A 14,513-nucleotide genomic window follows, 5' to 3' on the forward strand; every position below is an offset into this window, starting at 1 on the left:
GAGTCCAAACTGCAAAAAAATGTTTGAAGGTAGATTCTGTTGTTGTAGGGTTGGGCAAAGTGTGACACACACACACACACCCTGCAAATCATGTTATGCTGCAGCTCCCATCAACCATAGCTACTGTAGCCAATGTTGTTTGATGCCAAAAGTTGTAGTTCAGCATTTGGAGGCTTACATTTTACCCACACTGTACTATTGGCATTCAAACCACCAATGTATAACTTAAATTTCAGTGCATCAACTTTGGTGGCAGGGAAAACCCACAAAATTGTATTTGTTTAGTTTGTTTTGGTGTCTTTGCAGCCTCTTCTCAGTATATCTGACTTGGTGTGTGGGTGTATGTATTTACATTTGAGGCAGAATTAGTAAATAATATTATTTCACTTAAAAGATTAACATGTATTATTTCACAAGCTTTCATTTTCTGGTGCATCATGTGGATGATAGATAAGCTACAGATAGCAGGTGATAATAGTCATGCTAGAAACTTGCTAGTCTGCTTATTTAGTAGCATCAGACCTTGTTTTGCTGCCCCAAGATTATGCTTAACTGAAGTATAGTTTGCTGATCTCAGAGGTTGCTTGTAGCTAAGATTTTAGCTGCTTTTTCATTATAGTCTTAACCTTTTTTGTACCCAGCACAGGCAACAATGGGGATGTTGTTGGCCCATACAAGAGTTTGTGTGAATTATAAAGAAGCTGGAAGAGAGAAAAAAGCCGCTTATTTATGGTCTGCTTTATTCCTAGAGTTCTCATTGACTTGATAGAAATCATTTGGCCCACTGAAAGGCTCCAAAGCTAGATTGAATTCAATAAATTAAAAGCAAGCCTATCTCATGAGCCCCCTATGGAGGGCTTAATTAAAATCTATAAAGATTTTAAAATAGAGAAGGCCCTAGGTCAGAAAAACATAATGAACTATAAAATCTTAAGGCCAGGTCCAGAGAAGGCAGTGTGACATAATGCCAATTATCATTTGTTTGCGAGACAAGGGACATCGTATACTTTGGCAGATAATCCCCAATGAGACCAAAGTGCCTGTGGGTTCTATACAGTGTTGTACATGGCACTCTTTTCTAGCTGGGCAACTTGTAGTTTTTTTGACGTTCCTACTGTTGTGATTTTTAATTGCCTATTTCTAAAAAATAGAATTATAGAAGGTGTCTTGCTTGGAACAGTCCTTTTCTGTTCAGCTTAGCCTACATAGATTCGAACACAATAGTTGCACAAGTCAGGTAAATCCTTGCAATTATGGAATATCTGCATGAAATATTTGACAGTTTATATGTGTAAGCCTATTTTTGGATATCTCTCTGGCAAGACTGTTATTCCTCTGTTTCCAGTTAAGGTCTTTATGCACTCATACAAAGTGTGCCATTCACACATAAGTGGGCTCAGGGTAACCTTGAAGCCTCCAGGGGTCCAAAAGGGGGACACCTACTTAACCTATTTTGCAGGTGAATTGCCACTCCTGAATGATTCCAGGAGAGGAAGTTCATCCCTTTCTGGGGGTCAGAAAAAGAGCAGTCTGGGGAGTGGAGGAACTAAGGGGCTCAACAGGTGGCCCCAAAGGATGGGCTTCTGGCCGCCCCTGTCAGCACCAGATCAGGGCTGCGGCAACTGCACGCCATGCCCCGATCCATCACTTTGCCAGATCTAAAAATGTAGCTCCTTTTAGAGGTGGCAAAAAGCCGCCCTTGCCACCGTCACGACGGCTTTTCAGTTTCTTTGGCACAGCATGTATGAACACTGCACCAAAGGAATGCCATGACACCCCCCGCCATGTGCGTGCGCGCGCATGGCATGACACCAGCATTGAGTTGGGGCGTGCGCCATGCAGTTGTCACACCCCCACTTCACCATGATGCCAGCATTTCTAGCTGGTTTGTTTTGCCCCAAAGTCCACAAAAAGAGCCTGGGGGAGGGGCTGCATTTCCCAACTCCAGATTAAGGTATAATAGATGTGTGACAGAAAAGGCAAAGGGTGCTCAACCTGAGGATAATGGAGCAGAGGACAGAAAAGAGGAATTTTAGCACAGATAAGTAAAGAGATAGTACAGGAATACTTGTTTAACCTAAAGGAATATAAGTCTCCATGACCAGATGAACTACATCCAAGGGTATTAAAAGAGCTGGCAAATGTAATATCGGAGCCATTGGCAATAATCTTTGAGAACTCCTGGAGAACAGGAGAAGTACCAGCAGACTGGAGGAGGGCAAACATCCCCATCTTCAAAAAGGGGGAAAAAGAGGATCCAAACAATTATCGTCCAGTTAGTCTGACATCTATACCAGGAAAGATTTTAGAGCAGATCATTAAAAAGAGAGTCTGTGAACATCTAGAAAGCAATTACATAATCACAAAAAGTCAACATGGATTTCAGAGAAAGAAGTCATGCCAGACAAACCTTATCTCTTTCTTTGATAAAATTACCAGCTTGGTAGATGAAGGGAATGCTGTGGATACAGTATATCTTGATTTCAGTAAGGCCTTTGACAAAGTTCCCAATGATATTCTTGCAAACAAGCTTGTGAAATGTGGGCTTGTCAAAGTAACTGTTACATGGATTTGTAATTGGTTGACCGGCCGAACCCAAAGGGTGCTCAACAATGGCTCTTTTTCATCCTGGAGAGAAGTGACCAGTGGGGTCCCACAGGGGTCTATCCTGGGCCCAGTGCTATTCAACATCTTTATTAATGACTTGGAGGACAAAATTGGGGGGCATACTTATCAAATTTGCAGATGACACCAAATTAGGAGTAGCTAATACCCCAGAGCACAGGATCAAGATTCAAAATGACCTGAACAGACTAGAAAACTGGGCCAAAGCTAACAATATGAAATTCAACATGGAGAAATATAAGGTACTGCACTTAGGGTGGAAAAATGAAATGCACAGATATAGGATGGGGGACACCTGGCTGAAGGAAACTATGTGTGAAAGGGATCTTGGAGTCCAAGTAGACCATAAGTTGAACATGAGTCAACAGTGCGGTGTGGCAGCTAACAAGGCCAATGCGATTTTAGGCTGCATCAATAGAAGTGTAGTGTCTAGATCAAGAGAAGTAATAGTGCTACTCTATTCTGCTTTGGTCAGGCCCCACCTGGAATATTGTGTCCAGTTCTGGGCACCACAATTTAAAAAGGACATTGAGAAACTGGAGCGTGTCCAGAGGAGGGTGACTAAAATGGTGAAAGGTCTGGAAACCATGCCCTATGAGGAACGACTTAGGGAGTTGTGGATGTTTAGCCTGGAGAAGAGAAGGTTAAGAGGTGATATGATAGCCCTATTTAAATATTTGAAGGGATGTCATGTTGAGGAGGAAGCAAGCTTGTTTTCTGCTGCTCCAGAGACTAGAACACGGAACAATGGATGCAAGCTGCAGGAAAAGAGATTCCACCTCAACATTAGGAGGAACTTCCTGACAGTAAGGGATCTTCGACACTGGAACAAACTCCCTCAGAGTGTAGTGGAGTCTCCTTCCTTAGAGGTCTTCAAACAGAGGCTGGATGGCCATCTGTCGGGGATGCTTTGATTGTGATTTCCTGCATGGCAGGGGGTTGGACTGGATGGCCCTTGTGGTCTCTTCCAACTCTACGATTCTATGATTCTAGATGTAAACATTAGAGAAAACCATCACATCATCTGGATATGTAATTTCCTGATTCACAGTAAGAGGTTATTTTTAAAGGTCCCCAGGCTCAAAAATAATAACTGCCAATGGAAAAAACTGGGACTAGGCTACTCCACCTGGAATTGGATGAGTGTGGGGAATAGCCCAATGTGGGCTGAGCAGCTAGGTGGAGAAAGAATGCAGATATGCATATTGGAGTTTTATAGCTTTAAGTTAAAGGATATCTAAATGATTACAGCATTCCTAAGAGGAAACTACAGCTGTATACATAGAGTAACATTGAACTTGTACTCTACCTTCACATGTTCAGAAATGCTAATCCTTTGTGTGACAGAACTGAACAAATTCCTCAGTTTTGAACTGATATGTTGATAATAAAGGCAAAAAGCTTTCTGCTACTTGAATCAATTTACTGTTAAAATCAGTAAGTCATAAGCTGTTTCTTTGTTTATTTTCTTAATATTAGGTCAGGTAAGAACACACTAAGCTAAATTCTTTGAAGAGCATGGTAGTCTGGGGTATGTTACCATTGGGCTCCATCTTTGAATGCTATAGTAACATCTCCTTTTCTCTTCCTCTGCCCTATGCTCAGCAACTCTGTGAAGAAATATTAAATCTGCTGGAGAAAGAAATAAAAACATCATGTAGAGTCACTTGTTTGGAGGCTCTGCGTATTCTCTCAAGAGACAAAAAAGTTTTAGTTCCTGTAACAACAAAGAAGAACATGCAGATCTTGATGAAGTTAGCAAAGTTGGATGCTCTGGAGGATCCTTTGGAAGATGTGACTGATTTTCCTGTCATAGTGGAAGCTTTGAAATGCCTTTGTAACATTGTTTTTAATAGCCCAGCTGCCCAGAAACTTAGTCTGGAACTGAACCTGGCAGCTATGCTTTGTAATCTCCTGAAAAAATGCAAGGATCAACAGTTTGTGGAAGACATAAAATGCTTTGATTTACGGCTCCTCTTCCTCCTCTCCCTTTTGCACACAGATATTAGGTCACAGTTAAGATATGATCTCCAGGGGTTGCCACTCTTGACTCAGGCCCTGGAAAGTGCTTTTAGCATAAAATGGACTGATAAATACATCACAGCTGAAGAACAGGAGATGTCACCTTTGTCAGTACAAGAGACAGAGTGTGCCATTGAAGCACTGAAAGCTCTCTTTAATGTTACTCTTGACAGTTGGAATGTACACAGTGAGGTAAGGCTTGAGCGGAAATGTTCTCACAAGGCTTTATTCTTCTGCCAAGAGGTTTACATTTGAGATTACTGTTTTACATGCCACCTATAGTGCAGGTAAGTTTTTGTATTTTGAAATTTTGTGTTTGCGAGGTTCCCAAGCACAGTGTGGCATTAGTTTCAGAAGAAGGGTAATCTGTGTTTCTTCAATGGACTACCCATTTCTAAGTCATTCTTAAGAACAGAGCAATAGGACTTACATTTAAATCCAGGATGTTTTGAAACAAATTACTGTATGCCCACATTAGCTGAACTGCCATTTGGACGGAGGTCTGCTGTCTTTTTTAAACTGTGTTCTGAACTTTACTGACATCACCAACCAATCCATTGATAAGATCCCAGTCTGCTGCTTTACACTGTGTTTTTATGTTTCTCTTTGTGGATACAGTTACCGTATTTTCTGGCGTATAAGGCGACGGGGGGTATAAGACAACCCTCCATGTCGCCCGCCGGCAGCATCCCTGAATGCTCCTGAGGGGGTCTCGCGCTGGCTGGAGGGGGCCTCTCTATAGGCCTAAGAGAGGCTCCTCAGTGGCTAGGCTCTTGCCACCATTTTTTTTTAATAAAAAAAGCAACGGGGAAACGGCTCCGAGGAAAAGGGCCTGCCCCTTACTCCTCCGCGCCGCCGCTGCCGGGGATCCTCCGATCCTCCAGCGGCTTCAGAAGTCCTACGCGTAAGCCGCCGCCACCCGGGATCCTCTGCTTCTCTAACGGCTTCTGCGGAGGACTTCTGAAGCCGCTGGAGGATCAGGATCCCCGGCGGCGGTGCGGAGGAGTAAGGGGCTGGCCCTTTTCCTCGATGGCAGTGCGGAAGAGTAAGGGGCCGGCCCTTTTCCTCGGCCCGGCCAGCTCTGAAGACACTTCCCCGCCGCCTTTTGGAAAAAAATGGCGGCGAGAGCCAAGCCGCCAAGGAGCCTCTCTTAGGCCTCTAGAGAGGCCCCCTTCAGCCAGCGCGAGTGCCTGCTGGCTGGGAGAGGGCCCAGCAAGGACCTCAGAGACAGGGAGGTGGCTATGCCATTCACCTGTCTCTGGGATTTAATTCCGGCGCATAAGGCAGACTTTAAAAGTCGCCTTATATGCTGGAAAATACGGTAATTTTACATCTACAAGAGAGAAAGAGAGATGGGTATTAGTTTACCAAGAGAAATCTAGGTAGCGTAAACATACCTTTGGGTGCAATGACATCTGCCTTTTCCGGTAGCAGTAGCTTACATTAGTATCACAGTATTTCGTCTTGGTAGCCATGGGCAACACTGAACAGGAGTAATTTATTCTCTGCTTCACTAGAGTGCACATTGCAGAGAAGTTCTTTTACCGTTTGGAAAAATTGTACTTTTTTGAAAAAAGTGAAAATTAATCTTTATATCAAAGGTGCTCAAAAGTTTCCAATAAGTATTCTCCTCAGCTCCTTATTAAGGAAAATTTGTTTTGCTTTTAAAGGGATCTAGATAAAAGTGGCATGGTAATCAAAAATGGTGTATAAACATATTCCATTGATTTCCTTTTAATAGTAACTGTCAGTAGGTAAAAATTTGTAAGAAGTATATTTTAGAGATGCATTGAAGAGGGAAAGGGGATATTGAAGCTACTATCTCTAGCATTTAATGCACGTTTAATGAAGCTTTTGGGTGCTAAAAGACAATAGATGTGTCCTGTCAATTCTGTTTCCTAAGAGTGTGTTGCCGCAAAGAAAAATCTTTGTTGAGAAATATAAACAAAAACAAGAAAATGTTGCTTCTTCTTTGACAGTGGTTTGTTCTTTGTTTTCTTTTGTTTGTTTTTATTTGCATGTACAGTTGTGCCTCCTTATTTAGACTCTTGAGTGATGCAGGGAGGAATGAGACTGAATGGTGGATGGATTTCCTAAGGGTATAAGGAGACAGAGTAGCTTAGTAGGAGGGCTGGAAATGGCAACGGACAGTTCAGTAGTGCAAAACAGTAAACCTTCCTGAATGTATCACTTCAGTCTCCGGGGAGGAATTGGATATTAGTAGATATCATTTCCACCTCTGCCCCATCTCGGCTCTGCTCCAGAGATTCCTTCAAACCACCTAGAGCAGATTTTGAGGATATAAGAGGGAAGAAGAATGCCCCCCCACCCCCATTGAACCGAAAAGAAGTGGCTCATCACTGGGGAAACTTAATTGGACTTCTCATATGTACAAATAATTTTGAAAAATTAACTGCTGAATTTGGATACTGGTGTAAGCTTTCTCCACAACCATATAAGTCTGGATATTTGAGTATTTCATTTATTGGTTTCCCTGAGCTCTCATGAGAAATGATGTAAGGCGGGGGGAAACAAACCTAAAAATAAGAAATAAATGTTCATGGGCAAATGGGGCAGGCATTAGTCCCATGCCCATGGGCATGGCTGGTCACAATTTCCCAAAACATTTGCTAATCCTGACAGGATGATATTCCATGAACTTCAAAAAGACAAGAAAAGGAGATTACAATCTTAGGTCTTCTGGAACGGAGATAGATAAGAAAACCAGTCAGATAGGTCAAGCACATGAAGTTGACAAGGCCCCAAGAGGAAGGCAGGGCAGAGACAAAACTGGCCATAAACCTACCCCACTTAACAGGCAATCTGATGCAGAGGCTGCTTCTGGTTCCAAGAAGCCCTACATCAATGTAGGGCCATTATTAGTACACAAATGAGAGACCACCAGCGATCTCCTAATAGGACAAAGAAAGTATGTTTGGAACCTGGAAGAGTCATTACTGCAGGTTAGAGTTGACAGTACTGTGCTAAAGAGAACAAGTCTGATTCAGGTTAAGGCAGCTTCCCAATAAATAATAATAATAATAATAATAATAATAATTTTTTATTTATAGCCCGCTATTTCCGCAATGATCATAGCGGTGTACAGTAAAATTGCAAAACAATACAAAATTGCAAGGCCTCTCTCCCTCAAGATGGTGGTTGGAGGAGGGCTCTTTGTCTTCCAGGCCAGGCCTCTCTCCCCCTCAAGATGGTGGTTGGAGGAGGGCTTATGTTTCCATAAATAGCAAGTGAGACTGAGCTATTCTAATAAAGAGTCTAAAAACCTTTTCCAGCCTGAGCTTAATGCAGTTACATGCAAAAGTTAATTCTTGCTTGTTTTGGAAGAAGACTAATGACCATGCATGGCATGGTTTCTTATGAGCTTTAATAGAACTAATAGAACTTTAATATCTATTAATAGGTAAATTGAGATGAGAGTGGCAAATTCTGTCTTCAAAACAAATTCCACATTGACAACAATTTCACAGTGTGACAGCTGTTTTATTTGACTCCGTTTCTTTATTTGAAAACTTGACAGTGAATTTAATTGTTTTTTACTTCTATATTTATACAGAATGACTCTCATGAATTTCGTTATATGGCTGCTATTCTACGTCACTGCTTGTTAACTCTGGGCCCTACTGAAGAAAAAACAGAGGAGTTGCACAGGTTGGTGAATCTGTATGTTCAAGGCATAATCTGGTTTCATCTGGCAGTTGTCTACTGGATATAATAGAATTTTGCTTGGAGCATTCTGATACTCTCCATTGCTTGTTTTGTTTCTTAAATGAAACTGATAATCAGGAAAGTGTTTTTATTTTCATTCCACTTTCACCATGAACTTGAGATACATATCCTTGCTCATATGATATTTCTAATAGAGACAGTAGAATAGAATGTAAATATTTACATTTTAGACTTACTGATATATTTGCTGTGTACATAGATGAAACAACTTTTTTGAGGATCCAAGAGATAGAAAACAAAGAAAACTATTGTAAATGGGTTTGTTGTGACTCCATCTCTCACACAGGAGATTTTCTTTTATACACTGACTTACGCAGTCTTGATACAATGCTGAAGGGCAAGAACTTGGGGCACTACCCTTAGTAAGAGATGGATGATCAGAAAAGGTTGGAATACAGCGCTTAGTGTACTGTTTAGTAAGAACAGCCATCAGAAACTATGACCTGTGTAGTTAGTTCATCTATGCTTCAGCACACCCATTTCTCAGTGTTCTGTTCATCATGCCCTGAGCCTGTATGTGTATGCTGCTCCAAGTAAAGTTTGAAGCAGCTATAAAGAAATAGTGGCATTTCACACTAGGTGCTGTAGAGATTACATAAAATGTAAATAAGAAAGCTAGCTTGATGTAGTGGTTTCAGTGTTGGACTGTCTCTGGAGACCAGGGTTCGATTCCCTGCTCAATCATCAAATCTACTGGGTAACCTTGGGCAAGTCAGAAACTGTCAGCCTTGGGAGAAGTTGATGGCAAACCTCCTCTGAACAAATATTGCCAAGAAAACCCCATGATAGGTTCACCTTACAACAAAATAATTGTTCACATTTCCCTTCTTTTCTGCCAACTCTCAAACATTTTTGTTACGTCTTGAAATTAAAGGCAAAATCTGCTGAAACAAAGCCTGCTAAAGGGTGAGTTTATCTGTCTTGCTGACAGTTAGCTCTACCTGACCCTGGCTATTAGTCATGTAATAGTTGTAGACTCACAGCCATATGAACAGTGTTTTGTGACCACAGTTAGTCTATCTTGCTTCATTATATGTCCCTGAAAACCCAGTTCTTAGCCATATTCCCTGGCTCACTGCATCTATTTCCCTTACACCATCATCTGTGTGCCATCATCTATCAGCTATGCTCTATTCCTTCTTTTACTGATAACACCTTAAGTTTTGTTGCTTTTCTTTCTGCCTTCTCTTTGTTTGGTGAGACTGGCTGTTCTTTAGCTGATTCCCTTCACCTCTCATTGTGCCTCTGCAGCAACCTAGATCTTGCCCTGGGTATTGAATACATACTGCCTTCTGTTCAGACTGAAGAGTATAGGACATGACTGTGGATGATGTGTGAGGTCAAAATCTATTCCTGATTCCATATTACTTAAAGGAAAGGGTGGAGGGTAATATCTGAATAGATTGTGAGACATCAAACCCTTTAACACAAGGTTTTGGATGAAGACATAAACAAATCTTTTATGTTCATTTCAGTATTTTCAGGTGCTGCTGCTATGATGGTAGTGTGTAGTCTTCGGATATATATATTGAGTTCACATGTCATTTGATGTTTAGTCTGTTCAGCCATTTTTTGGTACAAAGAGCAAAGGGCTGTAATGCAGACACACTGAACAAAATAATAATGATAATTAATTAATTAATTATTAATCAAGGCTCGAGGCAGGGTACAGCATGTTAAAATACAAAACACAGTTAAAAACACAAACCCACAGCCAATATTCACTATTATAAGACCATTAAAATACACTAATGAGAGCTCATATACATATTAAAATGTCATATTTTAAAACTGATTAAGTGTGCTCGAAGAGATACGCTTTCAATGCCGTTTTAATGCAGTCTGCATTTTAAGCAATTTTATCTTTTCCGGCAGGTCATTCCACAGTTTGGGGGCAGCAGACAAAAAGATTGTCTTGGAAACCCAGTGCCAGTTTAGTCTGGCTGGTTGGAGCAAACATTTCCCAGAGGTTCTGAATGTACAGGGCAGATTGTATGTGAGAAGGCGATCCTGTAGGAATAATAATAATAATTAATAATAATAATAATAATAATAATAATAATAATAATAATAGGTTTTATTTCTTTCCCGCCTCTCCCGACGGATCGAAGCAGGATTACAACAATATTTCAACAACAAAATTTCTAAAATTACAATTTTAAAAACAATTTAAAACCATGTAATATCAAAGTATGACAATACAATATTAAAAACCACAATACATCCTGTGATAAAGTTATCTTGATTTTTCCTGAGGTGAAGTTTTCATCAGATTTTATGGAAGATCCGGGGGTATGCTTGCCGGAAGAGATGTGTTTTAGTGCCTTCTTAAAGGCATCTAAGGTTGGAATCATTCTGATCTCTTCCAGAAGATTGTTCCAAAGCATGGGAGTCATAGCTGTGTATGCTCTTTGGGAAATAGTTACTAGTCTAACTTTTGTATGAACTAGTAGATTCTTCCCAGTTGTTCTGAGAGTGCAGGGCGGATTGTACCGGGAGAGGCATTCCCTCAAGTAACTCAGGCCCAAGCCATATAGGTGATAACCAACACTTTGTACTGCACCCGGAAGCTAATTGGTAGCCAGGTGTTATGTGGTCTGACCTGGAAGATCCGGTGACCAATCTGGCTGCTGCGTTTTGGACTAGTTGAAGCTTCTGAACTTGGTACAAAGGTAGCCCCATGTAGAGTGCATTGCAGAAATCTAAATGAGAGATTACCAGTGCGTGTACCACAGTTTCAAGGTCCTTTCAGTCCAGGTAGGGGCGCAGTTGGCGTATCAGCCGAAGCTGGTACCAAGCACTCTTGGCCATCGCATCTACTTGAGATGATAATTGTAGAGATGAATCCAGGAGTACTCCCAAACTGCGAACTTTGTCCTTTAGGGGAAGTGTGACCCCGTCCAGGACTGGATGACAAATTTCCCTGCCTGGGCTTGGGGTACCTATCTCGAGTACCTCTGTTTTCTCTGGATTCAATATGAGTTTGTTTTCCCTCATCCAGCCCATTACTGACCCTAGGCAGGCATCCAGAGGAGAGAGGCCATCCTTAGTCACTGTGTCAGTCAGAGACATAGAGAGATAAATCTGGGTGTCATCAGCATACTGATAACACCGCGCCCCATGTCTCTGGATGATCTCACCCAGAGGCTTCATGTAAATGTTAAACAGCATGGGGGACAGAATGGCGCCCTGAGGGATGCCAGATGTCAGCTCTCTTTTACGAGAGGAACTGTCCCCCAGCCTCACCATCTGGAATCTACCAAAGAGATAGGTGCGGAACCACTGGAGCGCAATGCCCCCGATACCTAACTCTCTCAGGCGTTCCAGAAGGATACCATAGTCTATGGTATCGAAGGCCACTGAGATGTCCAAGAGAACCAACAGGGTCACACTTGCCCTGTCGATGCCCAGACGGAGGTCATCGACTAAGGCGACCAAAGCTGTTGAACTCCGTAACCTGCCCTGAAGCCAGTTTGAAACAGGTCCAGATAATCGGTTTCATCCAAGACAGCTTGGAGTTGGAAGGCCACCACCCTCTCAATCACTTTGCCCAAGAATGGCAATAAGGAGACCGGTCTATAGTTATTTCTGATCAGGGGGTTTAGGGAGGGTTTCTTTAAAAGTGATTTCACCATCGCTTGTTTCAAAGTAGGTGGAAATATTCCCTCCCGAAAGGATGCATTTATTATAAGCTGTAAAGATGTTTTTATTGCATCACCTCCCTGAACAGTCAACCAAGAAGGGCAAGGATCGAGGGAGCAAGTTGTCTTCCTTACGCTTCCAAGGAGCTTGTCCACGTCATCAGTATTTACAAACTCAAGGTGATTCAGTTTAATCCTGTTTACAGAGTCACTGGATATCTCTCTTATTGATTCTGCCGAAACGCCAACGTCAAGATCAGCCCTTACCTGAGAGATTTTATCAGCGAAGAAATCGTTAAAAGCGTCACAGCAGGCTGTAGTGAGTTCTAGTAAAGGGTTCAGGGTGGAAGGTAGTTGAAAGTGGAAGGTAGTTGAAAGCCCAAGTAGGGCTTTAAAGATAATAACCAACACTTCATACATTGCCTGGAAACTGATTGGCAGCCAGTGGAGTGTTATTTTAAATTGGTGTAATGTGATAGCTTCTGGATGTGCCTATTATCAGTCTGGCTACCATATTTTGAACCAGTTGGACTTTCTTTGTCTGACCCAGTGTAAGAGTTTTTATAGTTTTGAATAAACTGTAATATCTCTGTTTCCAACTCTAATCTATTTTTGTATGTTAAGCGTAGCAGTGGACACATCTAGAGGCTCCGTGATTTACAGTTCCAATACATGGGTTTTTTAAAATTAATACATAGGTGTATTGTGGGAGTTTAAGGATGATTAGTTCAAGATTCTGGAAATAGATTTTTTGGGTAACTTCTATTGCTGGAGAGACTACTAATGAAAAAGTTCAAAGTTCTTTGTCAAGATAATCTGGGGAATGGGATTAAATCAACAAGAGGGAAGGTTATGTCACATGAATTACCAATTTTATCTTATTGTTTTATTTATTGGGTGTATTTTTGCCTATTTTGTACTCTTGCATTTTGTTGGACATCTTACTTCATGTTGCACTACATTTGCAAACCTTTGTGAAACGCTTGCTTTGAGGGCGCTTTGCAGCCATGTGAATTAGTATCTTAATACATTGGAAAGGATGCTGTAGGAATGTTGGAATGTTAAAGGATGCTGGCAGTGAATTTCTCCTGGCAGAATCAGGAAGAGGGTGTTTCCTACTGTATTCTTTTCATTGCCGCCAAAAACAGGGTCTGAAGGGTTGAAAAGCAAACCCTAGAGCTAGTTTCGATTGATGTCCTCAACAGGGAAGAAAAGATAGTTCCACTGCACTGATGCATGACTGCCAATACAACATTATCCAGAGTGGGTAATATGCAAGAAAACACAACAGGAGGGTTTCACAGAAAACACTGAGAAAATAGCTAGGGAGAATCTAACACTGGTAATACACTCTGTAATTGTTGTAATGAACAATATCCTAAAGAAATAAAAACAAGACTCGGTAATAGGCAAATCATACCAATATATTATTTGGCTTGGATGGGAGTTTATTTTGATTGAATGTGATGTGGAAAAATACATTAAACCAGTGTAGGAACCACTAGATCTAGAGTTTTATTTTCACATATAACATGCAAGCCTTTAATAAGGTGGGTTTATTTTAAGGAGAACAATTGATTTAAACTAGGAGTGGGCAAAGGATGATCCCTAAGCCTGTTTATGTAGCCAACATGCCTCTGTGGGCTGTAAGAACCTAAGAAAAATAACTTGGAATTCCCATTTTTTTCTAGAAGCAAAGGTTATTGGTTGGGTAGAGCAGAGTTGGTACATAAAAGACACGTTTTCTCCAGTTTATTCCTGAACATCAAAAAGCCAGTTTCAACTCAGTGTACTTGATAAAGGGATATGGATTCAGTTTAAAGAGATGATGAATATAGATTTTAAAGATATATTTGTCTTACACTCAGAAGTTACTTTACACATTTTTAAAAGGTTGTTTTTAAAGAAATGTCCCATTATAGACATTCCCCCAAATATTTAAACTGGTTCTGTTTAAATCATAACGTTTTTGTTCTTCCTGTCTGAATTGAGGATATTTATTGTGAACCTAAGTTATTGTGGCTCTATCAATCTTCTCACTTAGAACACTTGAATATCCACAGTTTAAATTATTGTATTTTAAAGCAAATGCCTTGTTTGCCCACTAATAAAATTTTAATCATGGCTTTCAGTGGTGTTAAACAGTTGTTTGTATTCACATTTGCATATCAGGAGGGGGTTGAGAGCATGAGTGGGTGGATGTCATGTCTCTGTGATTAATGATCTCTAGGAAGCTGAGAGAGAGTGTGAGAGAAAGAATGAATAATATAGGCAGCATTCTACCCCCTGGAGGAGGAATGCAAACACTATTGTGCAGATCTGTGCACCGTTCCTGACTTCCTGGTAGCTGGAGAATTTCATACACTTCTCTACCACAAATAAAACTGTCAGGCAGAGTGACAAAGATCAGAAAGCCAGGCTTTAGTTATTGAAAAGAATAGTTCAAGCACAGTGATCCAGAAAATTAATTTTGTAGGT

General features: G+C 41.0%; 1 protein-coding gene across 3 annotated transcripts in view; it reads left to right on the forward strand.

Annotated features, from left to right (window-relative positions):
* RIC8B (RIC8 guanine nucleotide exchange factor B) overlaps positions 1–14,513 on the forward strand; it is a 42,942-nt gene that overhangs the window by 9,716 nt on the left and 18,713 nt on the right. For 2 of the 3 annotated variants that reach the window (XM_042468326.1, XM_042468327.1), the window contains 2 exons: positions 4,231–4,839; positions 8,222–8,316. In XM_042468326.1, coding sequence (XP_042324260.1) covers positions 4,231–4,839; positions 8,222–8,316 — 704 coding nt within the window. The remainder of the gene's footprint in view (positions 1–4,230; positions 4,840–8,221; positions 8,317–14,513) is intronic. The other variant, XM_042468328.1, reaches the window with a different exon arrangement.

The sequence above is a fragment of the Sceloporus undulatus genome, chromosome 5, assembly GCF_019175285.1.
Source record: "Sceloporus undulatus isolate JIND9_A2432 ecotype Alabama chromosome 5, SceUnd_v1.1, whole genome shotgun sequence".
NCBI classification, from domain to species: Eukaryota; Metazoa; Chordata; class Lepidosauria; order Squamata; family Phrynosomatidae; genus Sceloporus; species Sceloporus undulatus.